Raw genomic sequence first — 21,541 nt, 5'->3', positions numbered from 1 at the left:
AAAAAAAAAAAAAAAAAAAAAAGAATGCTGTCTATAGGTAGTGTTTATTAGATTGCTATAGGAGTAGTTAGTAGGGACTTTTCAAAGACTACATTTAAATGTCAATACCTATTTTGTGGTTGTAGCTACTATGGTACTATTTACCAAAAAGCTATAGTGGGATTAACTAAAGAGCTTCATAAGTAAATTGTGTAAAATAGGGCCATCTTCCCATTGTAAAAGATGGCTCTGATTTTAGGGTGTAGCTCCTTCAGAGAGTCAAAATGGAAATAACACACACTGTCCACATAGCTACTGTGAAATCTGTAATACAGAATGATTCTTTATTTTGACACATTTCAACTGTGAATATAACTTGGTAACTAATAAGAGATGTTCACATGAAGTAACTCTTAAGCCCTCTTAACTTCTTAGTGGATCCCTCAACCATTACAAACGGAACTGATGCCAGCAGATCTTTAGGGCTCCCAGTAACCTGCTGTCCTGCAAAAGGAAACAATGCCCATCCACTCCATTAAAACAGAAGGCATATAGTATTGAACAGTGCCTAGAAAACAGAGGGGGCTGAGAAAAGTACAGTGTTGCCTGCTAGGAAATTGCAGTTGCTTTAGAATAATAATAAAACTGAGATTCACTGTCATAACAAAGACCTTCACTGCACGGAACTAAAAAATAGTATGTATGTAGTCATGGAATGTCACATCAGGGTTTCTGTAGTATTAGATTATAGGCAGTAACACTGATCATATAGTGCAAACTAGGTAAAGTTGCGGTTCACTGTGTGAAATGAAGAACAGGCGCAAATGCTCAGTAGGATACCATTAAGACAGAAAATGGCAAAAAATAAATATCAAAACTTTTATCAGTGTAAAAAAGTAACTGGGTTATTGTATAACCTAGAGTCTGGCAAAAAAGGCCTCAAAAAAGTTCTGTCTTTACAAGTCTCAGAAGTTTACAAATGAAGTGCCCTTCCAGGGGTCCAGTCACACCAGAGACTCCATGCTCTCTGCAGGGTCTGATTCCTCTGCAGTTAGCACAGCACCGTTTTTGTCCCCTGTCATGGGACCATTTCCATTTTCTTTAGTGCTGACCAAGCTGAGCATTGCTTTGTAGACAAACTGGTATTGTTCCTGGAAGACAAGAGGAAAGAGTGGGTTAGGCATTATATCTAAGATGGAAAGACTGCTCAAAAATATACTTCTATAAAACACTCCAGAAGACCAGAAATCCTATCTAAGAAACTTTAAAAGCAACCACCTGAATCCTTAATCACTGAGCTCTACACCATCTTCATGTCCTGCTGGTCTGTGAGTGTGGGATCTGCTGCAGTGTGGGTGATTCCTAAGATAAAGGAGTATCCTTATTTTGTAACTGGACAACACACTACTATTAAGCAGAGGTTTTTGTTTTCCTTTTAACTACATTACTGATAGTTTGGGCTATATACTTCTGTGTTGGCAAAGGTTGTCTGTGCATTGTAGGGTGTTTACCAGCAGCCTTGGCTTTTACACACTAAATGCCAGAGATGTCCGGCTGTGAAACCCAGTAAGTCTCCAGATACTGCCAGATGTCTCCTGCTCGACATACCCTAGTGAAGAACCCTGGGTCTACAGTACAAATCTGAGCATCATCTGATGCTGTGAAGATCTCATGTATAAGCCAACTACTTACAATGTCTGTGAATACTCCAGGTCTCATAAGATTGATCATTTTTGCCACCTGGAACACATCCACAGCATTTTCATTCTCTAGCTGCTGGGACAAGGTGGTTAGGGCGCACAGCATTCCTGCAGAAACTGCTCCATACCTGGGGAGGAGAAAAGAAAGATGCGATTACAGATCTATCAATGGGGTGCATGTAGCAGAAGAAAATTACTTCTTGTACTTCCTTAGGAATTAGGTAGGCTTTGTTGGTGTCTATTCCAAAAGACAGAGTGAATTAAAAGTTAGACAGATAGAAGGATTTAGAAGTTTACATACAAGGGAAAGGGTGGAAGAAGCTGAGGAGGAAGGCGACCCCATAGGAAGACCAGCAATCTCAACTAACCAGGATCCCTGGGATCTTTTAGACACTGAGCCACCAACCAGGCAGCATATCCTAGCTGGTCCGAGGCCCCCGACACATATACAGCAGAGGACTGCCTGGTCTGGCCTCAGTGGGAGAAGATACACCTAACCCTCGAAAGACTTGAGGCCCCATGAATGGGGAGGCCTGGCATGGCGGGGTGGGAATAGGGATATCCTCTTGGAGACAGGGGGGAGGAAGAATGGGATGACGAACTGTGGGAGGGTGGGCTAAAAGGGGGATAACAACAGGACAATAAAAAACATAATAAAAAAATAGAGTTCATTAAAAAAGACATTTTTAAGAATATAAAATCTGCCAAACTGCTCCAATAGAAACTTAGCTTCATATTTAAACAGAAACAAAAGGCTTGGAAATATTACAGATTTGGTGTTGGATAACCTACTTGGGAAGATTGTTAGACAAGTATTGTAATACACAGGTATATCAATACGTGGGAAAAAAGAAAGCCAACCCAATATGAGAACCTTGACTATTTCCTATCAGATAAATAGAAAGCACTACAGGGCCCTCATTTCTCAACGTTCTTAAACATACAAAATGTCCATTCTGTTGTGACCCTCGCCTTTGATAGCTGAGCCTTCTCTCCAACCCTCAGGCAGATGAACTGAACTTTAAAAACATCTCACTGTATAATGAACGATGTTCTGGCTAACCACAGGCTACACTTACGATGTTCCTAGACGATTACAATGCAGCTGGGAATTCCTATTGCCAGTGACATCATAACACAGAAGCATCCCAGTGCAGCAGCACCTCTGCCTGGGGTAATGCTGGTGTCAGCAGTCCTAGGCAGTTAAAGCAGTATAGTCCCCTTGCAGCATGCAAGCGGTGGCCACATCCACGCCGTGACATTATACAACAGGACAGCCAGATTGTGAATTTCTAAGAACTTATGGATTTCATCATGTATGTCACTCAAGACAAGTCAGAACTTCTGAAACTTATTTCACATCACATTTTAAGTTTCAAAGATGCTGCCTACAGGTAGCCCTCCTTCCAACTGATTGCTACCCGCTAAGACACTGACTGCTCACTTTAAACTTTAAAAGCCTCTGTGAAGCTGATGGGTGATTTCCTGGAGTGTGAAGAAAGTTCTTATGTTTTTGGACCATCTGTATTTACTCTTCTGAGCTTCTTTCACTAATAAACTTTGGGTAGCATCTGTTAGCTCTGTTGCTTTCAAGTGGTTTTATGAATGATTTTATAGTGTTTCTAGTACATGTTTCAAGTGTTTCTCCCCTTCTCTATTTTTTTTTTTTTGTGATTTATTTATTTATTATATGTAAGTACACTGTAGCTGTCTTCAGACACTCCAGAAGAGGGCATCGGATCTTGTTACGGATGGCTGTGAGCCACCATGAGGTTGATAGGATTTAAACTCAGGACCTTTGGAAAAGCAGTCAGTGTTCTTAACCACTGAGCCATCTCACCAGCCCTGTCCAATTTTTATAAACATTGTTTGTGATCATTTTTGTTTCCCTGGAATACAGTGCAGTTTAGATGTAAATTAAGGTTACCTTTGATTTGGGGAGAGGAGATTGCGTTTGAGAAGGCTATCTGCAGCCCGGTGTTTTAAAAGGTTTCCTTTTATACCTTCTAGTCTGTGTTTGTCATGTTTCAGGAACAGGTATAAACATACTGCTGCGATAGCTCCAAAACCATGCATGGCACATTTTCATTTCATATTCTTCTCAGAACACCTATAAACTTCTGCTCCATTCTATCCCGCTTTATAAGGTTTTTGGAAGCAGACTATTAAGGAACAAAAGGCGATGTTAAGATGTTTACAACCCTGCATGAACATACAGATGAGTTCAAGGAAAGGTGTGTCTCTCCAGCTTTTCAGTTTTCTTCTTCACAACACCATGCCTTTTCTCCCTATATTCAGGTCAGCTGGGTTTCAGCATTTTCTTTTAGATCCTTACACACTGTATTTTTGGTTAATTCCTAAGTTCATAGAGGCTGCTGCTCCTCCAAATGGCCTCTTGTGGCACTGTCTGTTTGCCTTCATTTGATGTATAGAGAAGCAAATGATGTTGACTTGGTGAACTTGTATACAGGCACAAGGCACAATTCTGGTTTTTCAAGACAGGGTTTCTCTGTATAGCCCTGGCTGTCCTAGTGGCTGTCCTGGATCTCACTCTGTGGACCAGGCTGGCCTCAAACTCAGAAATCCGCCTGTCTCTGTCTCCTAAGTGCTGGGATTAAAGGCGTGTGCCACCACTGCCTGTCTCTCCTGCATTTCTTTAAGGGAGTTATTTATGTCTTTCTTAAAGTCCTCTATCATTATCATGAGATGTGATTTTTAAATCACAGTCTTGCTTTTCTGGTGAGTTGGGATATCCGGGGCTTTCTGTGGTGGGAGAACTGGGTTCTGATGATGCCAAGAAGCCTTGGTTTCTGTTGCTGATGTTTTTCTACTTGCCTCTTGCCATCTGGTTATCTGTGGTGTTAGCTGGTCTTGCTGTCTCTGGCTGTGGCTTGTCCCTCCTATAAGCCTGTGTGTCAGCACTCCTGGAATACCAGCTCTCTCCTGGCAGAATTTGGGTATGGCACAGGGTCAGTTCCAGGGCTCAGAAGGGAAACCTGAAAGATCCTGTCCCTGACTATTCCTTGGTTCCTGTGTCCTGATGGCTCTGGGTGGGTTCCACTTGGATCAGGAATTTGAGCTGAAGTCTCACCTGTGCTCTCAGGTGGGTCAGCACTCCTGGGAGACCAGCTCTTTCCTTGTGGGATTTGGGTATGGAGAGCTGTGGCACAGGGTCAGCTCTGGGAGCAGACGGAAACCAGAAGGATCGTGTCCCAAGCTTCTCCTTAGTTCCTTGGCCCCACATTCTTACAGTGAGACTCTGGGTAAATTTCAACTTGTAAGCAGATGTGGCTTAGAATAGGGATGGGCACATATCATGTAAACACCATCTACTACCTATGCTTCAAGTTCAGTAATTTTTATTGTAAGTACACAGTCTCAAATGCTCACATTATTCCCCTCAAAATGTATTATTTCTGGCTGTTTATCAGAGAGCATGTTGGACCTACTCACAGGTACAAGAGCACAATGATCTCCCTGTGGCTATCTTTCCATGATGAAAACCAGCAGCTCATGGACGGTCTTCTTCCATCCGTCTCCTCCTCAGATACCTTATTTACAATCAGCTTAATGTAAGTAATTTATAAGAGGTAAGAGCCTAGAAGAACCAACTTTAAGACAGTTGAGAATTATTTAAGTAAACATGTAAAAATAGAAGAGCCTTTTCCTTGATATATGCCTCTGTAATGATTTCCTTTGTTACAGTTTCCATCACCACTTCCTTCCTCCCTCCCTCCCTCCTTCCCTCTTTCCCTCCCTCCCTCTCAGGAGAAGCTGTCACTGTGGCTCCCAGGCAGCAGTGATTCTGTGCAGGCCCCTTGAAGCTGGAGCTGTAGAAACATGTCACCTCCCTGATTCTGTATCTGTACCTTCTCTTAGGCCAGGCCTTATCTATTGCTTATGTTTCCTACCTTTGTTCCCCTTCATTCTTTTTGTTTTCATCTGTTAACTACCTGTATTTTAGCAGTTTTATCTGGTTTCCTCCCTAGTTTTTTAAGCAGAGGGCCAGGTTTCTTTTTGAATTTCAATAAATGCAGTGTGGGCCATTACTTTTTAGGGGATGTATAGTTTAAAAGTTAATGCTTTGATCACTTCTTTTATTTTGCAGTTTCAATCTTGATTACCTCTTTAAGCCACAAATTATTTATAAATAATTTTAAATAAAAGAATTTCAGTTTCCATTAATAGGATCTAGAATCTTATTTAACTATGAGTTTCTAATATTAATGTGTTGTGACAAAGGGGTGTGGCTTTGTATCCCATTTGTAGTGATTTACTAAAATTTCAATTTTTGGTTAATTTATATAAATAAGCCATTATCTCCACAGACTGTCTCTCATGCAGCATCCTGTGGGTGCACATGTGTCTGCACCAACATGAGGTAAAGCTCAGCTATTTAAGTTCTCTCCAATTGCTACTTCTCAAAAGTCTCCTGGCTAGTTCATTTTTGGAACTGGATTCTTCACTATGTCTGAAACCTTTAGCTGTTGTTCGTCTTTAGGTTTTGTGCACTGCCTATTAGACCAACTAGAGATCCTGTATCTAGCTTCTGCTAGTTCTATGTCAGCCCCCACCCCATCCCTCCACAGCCCATGTCTTTCATTTTTAATAGCAGAGTTTTTCATTTTTATGTATTACTTTTTTTTAACTGGCTCATAATATGTGTTTGCAGTCATTTCATAAAAGCTTCCATTAGCCCTCTAAATGTGTTATTTTAATATTTGCTATGACTGCTCTATCTTACTGTTTTTGTTTAGTCCTCTATCACTGTGCTACCTTTGTCAGATTCGAAGTTATACTAAGTCAACCTTATTTTCACAGTATTTTTAAAAAGTCATCTGACTGATTTGGTTTCATGAAGGAAACAATTAAACCTCTACTTAACTTGTTCCAGGAAAAATCATCAAACTTAGGAATCCCCCTCTTTATTTTCCTAGCTTTTCTTAAAGATTAGCTCTATCTCCTCAGGCAGGACAGTACCTAGCTAGCTAGGCAGGCAGTATAGTGAGATGCCTGCTGACTACTGTGGAATGTGCTTTCGAGTGTGTGTATGTTAGCTTGTCTGTGAAGAAAATAAAGGCCATCCCTTTTAGAACTTTATATACCATGTGGAATTGAATAATATTTGCTGAGTTTCATTTCGAACCACATGGACTGATCTTACTAACTTACAGTTTACATTACATAAGAGTTGTATACAAACCCCACTGGTTTTGGAAGTTGGCTTGACACGATCTCTCTAGTTAAAAGTAATGCTGGCTTAGTGCTTCCCCCCACCCCAAAGTATTTGGTTTGTGTTGACTCTAAAATAGATGAAGGTCCATGTCTGGTGTGCATACTATCTATGGCCACAAAAGGTGCAATTATTATACCTTTAGCATTGTTTTGAAGATCTGGGGAAGTTGGCTGGTATTGGAAGGTACCCTGCATTGCATACCAGCAAAGGCAAAAAAGGTAAACACCAACCCAGCGACAGACCTATCAATCTACAATGGTGACCGCCTGCAAGATGTGCTGGTGCATTAGTGGCACAAAGCTTGTGGGTGTAACCAACCAGTATCTTATTTAAGTTAAGGTCCACTCCATAGATGTATCCATACTCAGCAATGCTTGGGTGTCCAGGAACCTGAGAGTAACTAGGCCTGGGACCTAGGGAAAACCAAATACTACTGTTTGATCAAAGGGACTTAGCAATAAAATGATTCCTAAAGACATTCTATGCCTTGCTCAGCCATCATCAGAGGCTTCCTTCTACAGATGGGAACACATACAGAGACCCACAGGCAGACAATACACAGAGAGTAAGAGACCTTGGAACACTCAGCCCTAAAGCAGATGTCTCCATCAAATCTCTCCCCTCAGGGCTCAGGGAACCCTGCAGAAGAGGAAGCAAAAAGAGTGTAAGAGTCAAAGGAATGAAAGACATCATGGAAACAAGGCCTTATAAGCACAACCATGACTGAAGAGTACATCATACAAACTCAGAGACAGAGGCAGCATGCATGGGACCTGCACGGGTCTACACCAGACAGGGTCCTAGAGTCGAGAGAAGTGGATACATGTTCCATCCCTAACCCAGAAGCCAGTGTCAATAGGTAACTGCTTCCAAATGAAAAATTAAGTTTTTTTTAAGGGAATCTCACTGCAGAAACAAACCACTCTTAAGGGCAGGCCCCATGGCCAGCAGCAGAGGCCAAGAGCAAACTAAATGACTTCTTTTGAGGTTCTTTGTCTCATAATGTTGTGTCAGGGGCATTTTTCTTTTCCTTTTTTCCTTACAGTTCCTTTGTGGGTATATATTATGGCTCTGGTTTTGTGTTTCTATGAGATTCCTATGTGTATGAATGTGTACGCCTGTATCTGTATGTGTTTCTCTTGCTTTTTCTTTGCCTCTTTTTTTTCTGTGTGTTTGTTTTGTCTATTCTAATTTGTTTTTATTTTGTCATATTTTCTTTTCTTTTCTTTTTTTCCTTAGATGCCTGTTTTTTTTCCTAAGGAGAAACAGACCGGGCATGGTCTGTATAACAGGGGGAGTGGGAAAGAACTTGGAGAAGTTGAGGGGGAAGAAACATGATCAGAATATAACTGTATGAAAAAAATCTATTTTTAGTAAAAATAAGAAAGGGAGCATAGCTGGGAACGCCATCCAGAGTTACAGTGCTGTCACTGTGAAGAAGGTAAAATTTCATTTCGAAGTCAGTAGGGCAGGAAGGAAATGCTGCTCTTCAGGGGGAAGTAGCAGTGGAAAATTAAAAATATAATTAGTTTATTGTCCAGCATGGTGTAATCCAAGTACTTGGGAGGCCAAGGCAAGAAGATTGCCATGTTGTATGGTCTGGCCAGCTTGGGCTTATGGAATGAGACCTGCCTCCAACAACATAAATAATGCCAGAACCTATACAAGCAAGCAAGCAAACAAACAAACAAACAAAGAACAAACCCAAATTCAAAATCAAATGAAAGTGTGGGGAGTGAATGAGAACAGAAAGCAGGAAAGCATTTTAATTAATGAATTAAAGCACAGTCTGAGAGAGGGAGTAGGACTACTGTAAAAACCAGAGGCAGGCAGTGAGGAGTCGGGGCTGGGATGGAGGTGGGTTTGAGTCTCAGGAACTTGTCTCCTGTGACTCAATAGACTTGCTAACTCAGGAGAAGCCTGACTGGACTTCAGTGCTTGACAGTTGCCATCTGGAAATGTAGTGTCTTTTTACAGAGAGGCCTACATTTGCATTTTACCCTAGATCCCATAAATCGTGTGGCTGATTCTAGCTGACACTAAATATAAATCTACTCAGGGTCTATGCAACTTTCATCCTGAGTCTGCTTTCCCAAACACACAGCAAATATCATAAAATTATTTTCTTGTGATTCTTAACAGTTATGACTGTGTATGTCTCTGCAGCTGTTGGAGCAGGGAACAGTCAATTGGCATTTATTACAGAATTTTTTTGTTTTACCAGCCTAATTTTTTTTGTTCTCAAGACCAAATTAGGAAATTTCAGATACTAGGAATTAAAACAGAAGAAACCCATGCCTTCTACTAATTTTGAGTGACAGTTTCATAACATGTCAGGTAGCTCTGGAAATCTCCATGTACTCATGACAGAGAATGAACAAGACAGATAATCTCGTGATATATAGGCCTTGGAGATACAACCCACAGGGTTCTCAGACTACACATTGAGAATTAGTAAATGAAATTAGCTTAGTTACACAGGAAAATGGCTGTCATTATTTGGGTAAAGCATACAACCATCTAAAAAGATTATGTTAGAAACAGACAAGCCTTGGAATAGAATAAACTTGAGCAGGTGAACACAGTATGCTGTGAATGACACATATTAAGGTTAAGGTATGCCTGTCCCCAAGGAAGAGCTGCATACTTTTTGGTGAAGAACAGAAATACAAGATTTTCCCCTTCTAGAATATAGTCTCTAGGAATACTTGGAGCCCAGCAAAGTTTGACCAGTTAAAACACAACCACAACCCTTTTACACATGTATGTCCATGTTAGAAGTAGCATGGAGTATCTAAAGCAGAGAGAAGACAGGATTCCCTTTGTACTTTTGCATGAGTCCCATAAGAACAGCAGCCAGATCTAACATACAGGACCAGATACTTACTCATCATGAACAATGGTGGGGCCATCCCGAGTTAAGGCCTCTTCCTTGATGACATTGATCAGTTCGAAGGTACTGCTTATGGGGGCATCTGGGTTAGGCCATTTGGGACACTGAAAGTGCCGAACCTCTAGTACGTAGTCATCCTGCAACAGACAAGGCAGAATCATAGGTCTTCCTGGAATTCACATGACTACAATCAAATGCCTGATGTCTGCTCCCTAGAAAGTGTGCATCACAGGAAACTGAACAGTGCTGGGTTGCCCAGAGCACACAAGACCTACCTGTCATCAAAACACACCACACTTGTCAACAGTAGGATCTTTTTAATCAGGCAACCAACCAAACCAAACTAAAACACCTATAAGGTTTACGGCCTGTATGGCCCACTACCCTAACTGTGACTTATTATAGGAAAAGGAATGAGGGAGGGGCTGAGGTATCATGCAAACTGCTGATATCTCTAACCCTTCTCACAAGAAGGCCATTATTATATGTGTAAATAGTGTCTATTAAAGTGTCGTCTTCATAACACATTACAAGACTTGTTTCCGATGTCAAAGCAAGCAGTCTTTCTCTGCTCTATTGAATATTATCCCATATTCATTATGGGATAATATCTTTATCTTTAAGCCAGAAGACCTACTTGTATGCATGCTCAACCAGAGACTGTTACATCTCATCTACTCAGTTGACAAAAAGCAAATATTTGAAGGAAGGAAAACCGGATGCATTTATTTAAAATTTAGTCTTATTCAAACAGCGGAGCCTATCTCCAAGGTATTATTACCTAAAAGGATGATAAAGGGTCCAGGTTGGGCAGTTGTGGAGGGAGTGTGGTTTAAGTTACCTGTGTAGCTTCAAGGATGAAGTCGTGGATGATAATTTGTTCTTCATTAGAGAGGCACAGCCTGTCTTTGCTGATAAGGGTGACAGTAAAGGCCTCACAGTTCATGGATTCTTCACGACTTGGCCAGTACACAAACTCATCTTCTGCCTTTGGGAACCAAGAAAACAAATTATTTTACAGTGTAACCAAATCTTGGTTCTTCAGTTTTCTTGCAAACTGACTCCTCATGTTTGCATCTCCCAAGCCACTCAAGTTACCTTGTAAGCTGATTTTTATAGACTTACTAACACCCCATCTAATTATTTACAATGTTATTATAGTCTATTATAAAATGTAGGTTGACAATAACCATCTCATCAGAGCTCTCTCTTGTTACCACCCAAGATGCTTCTCCATAGAGTATGTATTACCCCTAGTTGATAGGTGTTCTGAGTTATAAGAGATGCAGCAAAACTGGAGATCAGGTATAGTTTTTGGTTGTTATTTTACAGCTGCTTTAGTTTTTACTTGATTAGTAAATGAATGTTTTAAAAATAAATTTTATTGTGTATTTTTGAAGGAAAATGCATTTTATAAACAGTAAAGTTTACTATAGTCAACTAAATGAACATGTTATCACTTCACATATATCCATTTTTTTACTTTTGTGGCAATAGCTACAATCTAATTTCCATAAATGCTAAGTATAGTTCAGTTTTTTTACGTGTAGTTCTTAGATGATCTCTATATGTATTCATTTCATATACAAACCTCTGCTTTGTGTCCCTGGGCCTACTCCCTGCCCCCGATTACCATCTTGTTTGCTACATATCTTGGAATTGTTTTTTCTTAGTGAGGTTCTAGGATGATGCTTTCTTCCTGAGTGGGCCTTACTTAGTGTAGTGTTCTCCCTTGGTGACAAGAACGAGATCTTGCTGTTTCTTAGGGCCAGAAAATGTGCCATGTGTGTTTACTTGGTTGTTTCTATACTTTGGCTGTTGTGTACAATGTTGTAGAGAACACTGAAGTGTAGAAATTTCACAGGGTGTTTACCTTATTTTGGGAGGGGGGTGTATGCCCAACAGAGGGTTAGTGGTGTTTGTTTTATATTTCTTTAGAAACCTGAATACTGTTTTCCATGTGGTTGTATTAGTCAATACTCCAATGAATAGAGTTTTCTTTCAATTCTTTTTTAAAGATGGGGTGTTGCTATGTAGCCATTAAATGAGTTACAGCCATTGTAGACCACACCGGCAAGAATTCTTATTCCTTCTTACCTACGCTTGTCATTTGTTGATTTTTTTTTTTTCATTTAACAACAGCCACCCTAATTGGTAGGTGGTGCTATTTTATAAGAGAATTGATAGTCACACCGAGTACCTTTTCAAGTACCTACTAATCATTTCTGTCACACTTGGAGACATATTTTTGCCCACTTTTTGGAGTTCTTTATAAATTTTGGATGATAGCAGCTAGATATGGGATTCATACCATCTGTCCTGACAAATGAGGACGTGCTCAGAGAGGCCCGTGAAGCGTCTAAGTCACACAGTTACTGATGAGGAAAGGACAACCCCTCTCAGGGAGGAAGCAGAAGTAAGCAGGGGGCTATCGCACGGGAGCTTTTAACAGGTAAACTACCCCACTGGCATCAGACTTCAAGAGGGGTAACCCAGGAACCATTCATCGCTGAAGTAAGCAAGCTTTACGTGTTCATCTAAAGTTTAAAACTAGAAATTCAGGCTCGGGACTTGAATTCTGTCCCTGAAAATTATGGTTTCCTAAGAAAAGGTTAATGGTTGAAGACTATAAGAAATAGGATTATGATGGTGTATATATTCCTCCTCCTCCTTTTTTTTTTTTCTAATGAGCTCAAATGAGAAGCTCCCATTTGCCTGAGGCATATAGATTTTTATGAATATTTTACTGAGAATGCCTATTTACAATTGTGGGAGTCAGGAGTAATGCTCACAACAAAGAGAGCTTTGTTTAAGCTTACACTGTTGCATTAGAAATGAGCCAGCCGTCCAATGAGACTTATCACCCTTTCAAGTTTCAATATAGATTATTGCCAAGTACGTTTTTATTTTTAAAGCTCAGCAGAAGGGGAAGCAGATTAGCAATTGGGTTTAGTCTATACAAAGGAAGCCTGGAACTGCCGCGAGTTTGAGTATGCTTTGTTCAAGGAAACGGAAGTATGACCCTGCAAACAGATTCAGGATATACAGTTAAGATGGCAGGACATCAGAATGAAGCAGACATTAATTTATCTAGTATTCTGTGTATCTGAGCCTTTATTTCCAAATTTTAAAAATGACAACAATATATGTCTGTATTCTCAAAAGATATACTAGGAATAGTTTATGATCTAGTTAGTTTAAAGAAATCAAAAGCAGGAAAGAAATCAATGTTTTTTGGGAGTAATTACTCATCTTGAAACATTAAAAACAAATTTAGTTTCTCTTCTCTCCTCTCCTCCTCGCTCCTCTCCTTCCCTTCCCCTTTCCTCTCCTTTTGGAGGCAGAAGCTCATGTAGACCAGGTTGGACCTGAGCTTGTTACAAAGCCAAGGATGACCTTGACCTCCTGATCCTCCTGCCTCTCCCTCCCCAAGTGATGAGATTACAGGCTTATGTCACAACCAGTTTTATGTGGTCCTTGGGATTAAACCCTGGGCTTCATACATGCTAGGCAAGCACTATCAACTGAACTACAGTCCCAGCTTCAAGTACAACTTCTTAATTCAGCTGACTTTCTGGTTACAGGTAGGGGTGTGTGTGTGTGTGTGTGTGTGTGTGTGTGTACGTACAAACATGTGCATTCATTTGTATATACACTGTATATGTTAGGTAGGGCCATGCCATTTTATAAAGCTCCATTTCTGTTAAACTATGAAAAATCCCTTAACAATGGTAATTTGGTTCCTAGAAGTAAAATAACTCATTTTTCTAGATTTTTGACCATTGTGCTCCAGGTACTCCAGTAATGGCCACCATGGGAGATCTCTATTGACATCTGGCATTCTTTAACTGACAACACCCTGGATAACCTAGCAATGGCCAACTTTGCACCTCCAAAGGAAACTTTACCATCTTGTCCTACCCCTTCCCTGTGCCCTCCTGTGCCACCTCAGCCTCTAGGAATAAGGCAGGCCGACTCTTACAGAGAGCCCCTCTGCAGGTTTTCCCAACAAATAAAGGCCCGCAGCATTCTAAACTGCCCACTCCATTATCTTGTTTCCTTCTCTGACACATTTTTAAATTATTTTTATTATTATTATTAGTATCATTATTATTATATATTTTTTCAGGCTGTGCCCTGATAAAAAAGGATGGACTTTGATTTCCTTTATAGCTGATAATAACCTCAGATTCTTGATCCTGTTGTTTCCACGTCCCGAGTTCTAGAGATTATCTAGATAATGGGATTATCTAAATATAAAGGTATTGGTGATATTGTTTTTGGAATTAGAGACTAGTGACTTTTAAGTCAATTAAAAATTAAACTGTTGTACAGTTACAGTGGTAGTAATAGAAACACAACAAAATGATACCAGCTTTAGGCAGTCATCCAGCCTGGCTTCAGAGAGACCTGGAGGTGTTGTGTTCCACATCAGTCACTGTATCTCCTTATTGGGTCTAATTGTTCTCTAGCTTTCCTATACAAATGAATTGTGGGAAGAATCTTGGTGGCGAATGGCCTCTGTTAACTGACAGTAATGAAATAGTGACTCATCCAACAACCACCAAAAAACCCCCACTTCAACCCTCAACACCTCCCATTTCCACATGGAGATCAGAATGGGCCCCTGTTGCTAATTTGAAAATATACACTCCCGTTTTCAGTTTAAACTTCTCAACCTTGCTGCCATTTCATCATACTGAAGCAGCCTTGGGATTCTGAAGCAGGGGCAAAGTGCGATAGGGTGAAGATCCTACTGACTGAGCACATAGTCAAATACTGTCACCCAGACTAGGGGGTTCAACCACAGGCTGTTCTTTCTTAATTAAAAAACTCATTAATCTGAAAGTCAGAGGCAGTCCTCCCATTGTTTTTTGTCTTATCTTGTAGGCACCATGTCCACAGAATCACTTTTAAAGACCTAGCTAATTCTGAAATATACACATGTAGGATATCTAAGCAGAAACATGTGATTCTGGTTTTTAAATGTGTTTACCCATCTCCTATATAGAATCTTTAACAGACAAGGACTAAGGGAGAGGAAAGAACTCGAGGCTTAGATTCCCCCTCTGTAGGATGGACGTAAATGGCTTTTCCTAGCGTCTCTCTGCTGTGGACCCTAATGAATGGGAAAACATTCTTAGCACCTATTCCTCTGATGTGGGATGGGACACACAGGGGAAATGATTAAAAGTTTGGACTTCAGACAGACAGATGACTTAGATACAAATCCAATTTTCATTATTACTGCACACTCTTGAACAAGGCCACTCCTTTAGTTTCATCTGAGATTAAATAAGTTAGTTCATAGAAGGTAAACATAGTTTACATACACCATAAATGTAATATGCTATTCCCAAAAGGGGCATGCAGTGACTGAAAAGTCATTCTGCTCATGTTAGGAGTTTACTAAAAGGCCCCTCTTCTAAGCCTTTACCCTGTCCATGTGGTTGAGGAGCAGTAAAAGCAGCATCGCAGAATCAAGCATGGAAGCAAGGAGGACAGCACTTACGGAAAGGCCCTCCACAGCACACACAGACACGACAGCCCACGGCAGGGCACCGCAGTAAATTATGTTTGTAGCCTCATGGGCTCATTAATATACAGCAGATGTGCTTTACTTACCAGGCTCTGGTTGTCTGGCAGCATGACAATGATCTGTGCATTATGATCCCAAATCATTCTCCAGAAATCTTTCGTAGTGTGTGGCAGAGGATGCTGGGTTATGATGAACTCATTGCTTCTGTAATACCCCTACAGTTAGAGAGAGGAAGAATTAGTGACTATGTGCATGTCATTGTAAGTTTGTGGAAGTAGGTACGTTTGAGAAACAAGGCAGCATTATTTGGCTACCCTAAAAAAAAAAAAAAAAAAAAATTGAGAAAGGCGTTCAGTCCATTTGCTAATTTTTAAGTTGTACGTCTGTGAACACTGTGCAGACAATTTTCTCTCCACATGCAATTCACTTCAAGTCACCCCTTGCTGTTTTTACTTAACAGCAATTTCAACATTTATTTAAGAGCTGGATGGGTGAAATTAACAATCAAATGATCCCCTTAAGAAGCATTTGGCTTCATTTAGGTATTCTTTGCATTCCCACCCTTTAGGAATCTTTTGTTAAAAGTTTCAAGACGTAGAAATTTCTATACTTTTGATGTTACGTGTTGAGAAATTACTTCAAAAGTGAAATCAGTCACAGGGGTGGTATGTACTCCTTAATCATAAATACAGCCAATTAAACTGAAAGGTGTTAACGGTTGACTCTCACCATGATGTAAGACGCATTAATGTAATCTGTCCCTTTCATCCCGGGCAGCGGTGCAAGTCCCACTCGAGCACGCTCAGCTATCAGACGGAAAGAAACAATAACACCACATTGGCCCTATTGTTCACAGGCACTGGCAATTCTTCCTGAGCTTTACCTGGTGAATGGCAGGACTCCCTGGCTCCTTTCTAAGACTTACATATTTAAACAAGCTAAAGTGTTATCCGGTAAGGAGGGTATTGAATGAAAATTTCCCTGGGTCGTCAAGACAGTGTAGGATAAAAATTTAACTGTAGGAAAAAATTTCACAGCCTATTAGAGTAAAACATGGAGAGGTATTTCAGAAACCTGACCCTAGTTTATTTTATTTCTACAGTTACACCAACGTATTGCATTTGCTCTTCCTTTTCAACTCCTACGTGCCCTTCTCTCCATGAAGGCCTTAGAGAACATTGACCCTTTTCTATAGAGATAGAGCATTCTTGGAATCAACAAATGCCTGTATTTATAGGATATACAAAGTATTCTCTGCTAAGTCTTGAGTTATGTATACAAAAGTCACCACAAGTCAAAACGGCCCAGATCCAGAATAATTCAATGATGCAGTTCCAATTAATCTAATTAGTCCAGATTAATCTAAGACTCAAATTCTTAGTGCCATAGAGATAGCAGCATTATGATCATTCTAAATTATTTATTTATTTATTTAATGTACATTTAGTGATTGGCCTACATGTATGTCTGTGTGAGGGTGTCAGATCCTCTGGAACTGGAGTTATAAACAGTTGTGAGCTGCCATGTGAGTGCTGGGAACTGAATTCAGGTCCTCTGTAAGAGCAGACAATGCTCTTAACTGCTGAGCCATCTCTCCAGCCTCATTTTTAAAGCTGAAATACTGTGGCATTTTGAGGCAAATCAAAACTGGGTTTCATGTCAGATAGGTCACGTGACTTGCTGGTGTCCAAACCCACCATGTCTACTTGTCTTAAACTGCCTCGGTTGAACTTGGATAAGTATTGTGTCCTTACACAACATGTACAGTGAACTTTAGAACTCCTCACACACTGAGAAGCTAAGCTGATGTCTTACCTGGCACAACGGAGGAGTTCCTGTTCTTCTCTTTGTTGCACTCCTTCTGGGCACTGAAGCACTCCACATACTTTGCATTACACTGTGTGATCAGCTGAAAAAGAGCACCACTTTTTGGCACCGTTCAAAGGCACACTACTACCTGCTTGAAACTGCAAGAATGTCAATCACCAGCCAGACTAAAACAATAAAGAGACTTTTGTACACAGAAGAATGCTCGTGCTTCACACATGGGCTCTGCTCAGTCTCCTGGCTTGTGTCTGCTGCCAGGCGTTAGGGGTCTGGAATGAAGGTACTGTACATGTGGCAGTTACTGAACACTGGATTTTTCTGGTGTATGAAGTCACTGCTGTTGGGAATTTCTCTCTGATTCCTCAGTAGCATATACCATTCAGATCTACATTATACTATTTCTTACTCTAATTAAGATCTGAGCATGCATCTTGGAGATAAAGACCTTGGCCAATTCTTTGCACATTTCTGTGGACAGAGGGTTTTTATCTTACAGCCCTGTGGTATGACTGTTCTTGTTAGGTAACTCCGCTAAGACACTTTCTTAGTTTCATTTTGTTTACAACTCGCTGACAGTTTCATACATGTCTAGAATATTCTTTGGTCATTTTCACTCCAGTGACCCTCTTACAGTCCTCCCAGTGCTACTGAATCTTTTCTTCTTCGAGACAAATTCCCTTTGTGTGTGTGTGTGTGTGTGTGTGTGTGTGTGTGTGAGAGAGAGAGAGAGAGAGAGAGAGAGAGAGAGAGAGAGAGAGAGAGAGAGAGAGAAAGAGAGACCCGCTAAGTTTAATTAGAGTTGCTCATGTGAGTGGGAGGTTATTTCCTAGAGTATGGGCGATGTACCAGTGACTACACCACTGAAGACAATGTCTGTGGTGTGTGGGCACATGTGTGCATGACACGGTGTAAGCTGAAAGGAGAGCTGGGGTTCTGTCTGAATGAAGTACACGGGAATACTCTCTGCAGCTGCATTCTTACCACTGAACTGGGCCTTAAAGGTTATTTTCAGTCTTGAGTTTCTGCACATGGCTAGCGCCTTAAAACACCCAATTGTCTGGTGTTTTCCCAGTATTTGAAAAGACCAGTTTGTTTGGTGAATTCTAAAGAAATACAGATTGAGAGTTAATGCTTGGGAGTACCCTGTCTGTCTCTGTCTGTCTGTCTGTCTGTCTGTCTGTCTGTCTGTCACCTATGTATCTACTAGCACATATAATTAGATGCCTTAGGGACTAGAATCAACTCTAAACATGAAATTTATTTATCGTTCATGTATATAGCATGATGGTAATTTTACATATCTTTTGTGCACGAAAGAAATGTACAAAATTATGTAGTATGGAAGTTCCCTGTATGACATCATGTTGGCAATCAGAAAGGTTTGGAGTCTAAAGCATTTTGGATATCAGATATTTAATGTAAGGATGCGCTTATTATTCATCGATCCTATTTTTTTTTTGCCTATATGTAAACAGTTTTTCATTTGTGTCAAGATAGACAAAATGAGATGAATTTGTTCACTTTTAGTTTTCACATTCAAACCTTCCCCAGACTCTGAAATCCTCAAATATAGTGGAAATGTAAAACACAGGAAAATTTTGAAAAACTTTGGTACTTAATGTTTTGTCATGACCCATCCTTCATAATCAAAATAATGTGGTGCCATCTATTAATTCCCTCAAGTGGTTTTATAGTGAGTAGTGAGGCTGTGAAGAGGAGAACTAGGAAGTTGGAATCGGTGCTATGACCGGACTCAGTCAAACAGACTTGTTTCTCGTTTCCTACCGTTTGGTGGCATTTATTATTTGGATGCCTCATGTCTTTGGCTGAGGTGCCAAGGAGGATTTCTGAGTCTAGGTCGAGTTTTTCCATGAAGACTTCCAATGGAATCATCCTTCCCAGTCTGATATGGACTGAGGAGATTACATACAGAACACTGCACTAAACTGAAGGCGGGGAGGGGCTAAGAAAAAGGAAGGTGCCTCGTCACTGGGAAGCCGGTGTTTGAAAGCTCCAGCCGACGACTTCAACTACACAAACCCTCACTACCACTAGACTTTCTGTTCCATTAAAATAAGCAAAGCTCATCTCTACTCTATAGTAACACCTTTTTACTTTTCCAGTAGTCTTCTGTACTGACTTTTCAAAGACGCATATTTTGACCACAATATGTACACGGATGGTCACACCCCTCTCTTCCCTTTCTCTTCCTAACAAGTTCTCACTCTGATCTCAACTGATCTTGAGATCTCAGGCTGATCTTGAACTTAGGATCCTTCTACCTAGGCCTGAAGGCTGGATTGCAGCCATGTGCTACCAATCCTGGATCAAATAACCATCCTCAGTAAAAGTATTATTGAATGCTTCTGAGGAGGAAAAAAACCAAAACATTATTCTGGGGGCCAGACAGCTGACTGAAAGTCTCAAGTCCTGGTGGCTAGAGGCTACATTCAGATAAAGTCATCAGCAGTTCAGAAGAAAAGAGAGCTCTGTGCCACATCTCCTTGTATATGGGCAGATACACACAATGAAAACCTCCCTCTGCACTAGCACATCTACTTGAATACTTCATGTATTCTGCATGTACACATGGCCAGATTTTGCCTCCACATTACATTTAAGGAGTAAAAACAATACCCCATTTCAGCGTCTATGTGACTATGACCCACATTCAGGGCATCTTCTAATTCCTGGTTTTTCCTAAGACACCACTCATAGCACTACCTTAAACTGCTTTTCCAGCCGTGTCTTTCCTCCTACTCCCGGTATGAGGATGCTGTTAACATAGCTATGCAGCTGACTTGAAGATACTTCAGTTTCCTTCCCGAGAATGGCTTCCAACAAGGCATCGTGGATGAAAATGTACTGCTCCTGAAAGGTATACAGTGGTGGACAGTGAGGGGATCTGTCAGGGGACACCCACCCACTCGTAGAGTTGACTTTAGATTAACACTGCTCTGAACAGGGACTGACAGTGGCTTTCTCAAGCATTTATAGTTAGGTGATGATCCCAGTATTCACTTGCTGAACTGTTAGAACTTACTTTGGAGTAGAGACCTGTGCTAAGTTTAGCTCTGTGTTTTCCCACCACGTCTAGACCAGGTGGTTCAGTAATAGAACACAGCTACGAACACATGCTCAATAAAGAACCTAAGAATGAACCTTTCCCACATATTTAAACATGTGGGAGACACAGCATGCTTAACTCCCTGGGACTTAGAGCATGACTTGGTATAACTGTCGCTGATTCCTAAGTGTCCAGACTTTAAGACAGAGATCAAAAGCTGTGGTCTAGAGAAGAGTGTGCCTCCCCCCCCCCAGATATGTCACGTACAAACCCATAGATTCCTTCAAGCTCTAAGGGAATGAAGTTTTCCCCTCAGTTTGCTTTCATCTTTCTGGGCCATTCTTAAGGCCACTTCTTACCTCAGTCTGGACGAGGTAGTTACGCTGTGTCCTGATATGCTTCAGGAACCCCAGGACATTAACTGTGCTTTTGTCTTTGATCTGTTGCAGCATGCTGTCTATTACAATGTAGGTGCCTGTCCTGCCCACACCAGCGCTGTAAGAGATGGAAGTACTCAGCCATGGAAGTGGAGATGGAAGTACCATTAGCCAATGGGCCTCGCTATCAAAATACAAGCAAATGCTCACGCACTAAGAAACAGCCGGTCCCCAGACAGCCTACTAGAAAGACATAGACTCTTCATAGAGATAGCCTGAACACTTCCTACCGTCTAGACTTTAGAAAGAACACAGAGTGCTTTTTTACTGTTGGATGACAAATCTGCCACAGCTGCCTTCTTGGCTTTCCCTGCAGCTCAAACCAAGGCATGAGGCTGGAGGTGTCTTGCAGGAACCATCTTCACAGCAGAAGCAGGCAGCTGAGGCCTGGGCAGGCTGCTCTCTTGTGCCCATGGCTCTCTGGCTCTTCATTAAATCCCTTTTGGTATGACTCTCCCAGCCTGCCTCTGGCTCATGCAACCAAGAAACCAACTAATGGTCTCAGTAGTAGAAAAATCCTGCTAAAAGGGGCATTGATTTTCCTTTAGTAGACGAGAAGAATGGTACGTCCAGAACATTCGGCTTTTTGTAGTTATTTTCTTAATTCCTGTTTTAAAAGATATCCAAGATCTGAACTATCTAGTATCACATGGCAAGCTTGTTTTGCGGAATGCTTTCAGGAGGTTCCTCATTTAGCACAGTACCAGGGCTGTTTGACAGACGGATTTCCACTGCTGGTTGCAGAATGGATTAGCAAAAAGGTAGAGTTTTCCTAAGGCTTTAAACATAGGCCATATCTCAACTCCTGCAAATGTCTTATTTTGTGAAAACATTATAAGAACAGTCCCGCAGAAGTGCTTAGA

At 40.9% G+C, this 21,541-nt stretch overlaps 1 protein-coding gene across 3 annotated transcripts in view; it reads right to left on the bottom strand.

Moving 5' to 3' along the window:
• Positions 1-292: 292 nt before the first annotated feature.
• Ptprg (protein tyrosine phosphatase receptor type G) overlaps positions 293-21,541 on the bottom strand; it is a 680,661-nt gene continuing 659,412 nt past the window's right edge. For all 3 annotated transcript variants that reach the window (XM_031344861.1, XM_031344870.1, XM_031344878.1), the window contains 9 exons: positions 20,601-20,736; positions 19,899-20,045; positions 17,163-17,256; positions 16,077-16,153; positions 15,434-15,562; positions 10,650-10,796; positions 9,803-9,945; positions 1,672-1,807; positions 293-1,130 (listed from right to left, as the gene is read on the bottom strand). In XM_031344861.1, coding sequence (XP_031200721.1) covers positions 984-1,130; positions 1,672-1,807; positions 9,803-9,945; positions 10,650-10,796; positions 15,434-15,562; positions 16,077-16,153; positions 17,163-17,256; positions 19,899-20,045; positions 20,601-20,736 — 1,156 coding nt within the window. In that variant the 3' untranslated portion in view covers positions 293-983. The remainder of the gene's footprint in view (positions 1,131-1,671; positions 1,808-9,802; positions 9,946-10,649; positions 10,797-15,433; positions 15,563-16,076; positions 16,154-17,162; positions 17,257-19,898; positions 20,046-20,600; positions 20,737-21,541) is intronic.

This window comes from Mastomys coucha, unplaced genomic scaffold, assembly GCF_008632895.1.
Source record: "Mastomys coucha isolate ucsf_1 unplaced genomic scaffold, UCSF_Mcou_1 pScaffold10, whole genome shotgun sequence".
NCBI lineage: Eukaryota > Metazoa > Chordata > Mammalia > Rodentia > Muridae > Mastomys > Mastomys coucha.
This window is presented reverse-complemented; position numbering and strand designations above follow the sequence as displayed.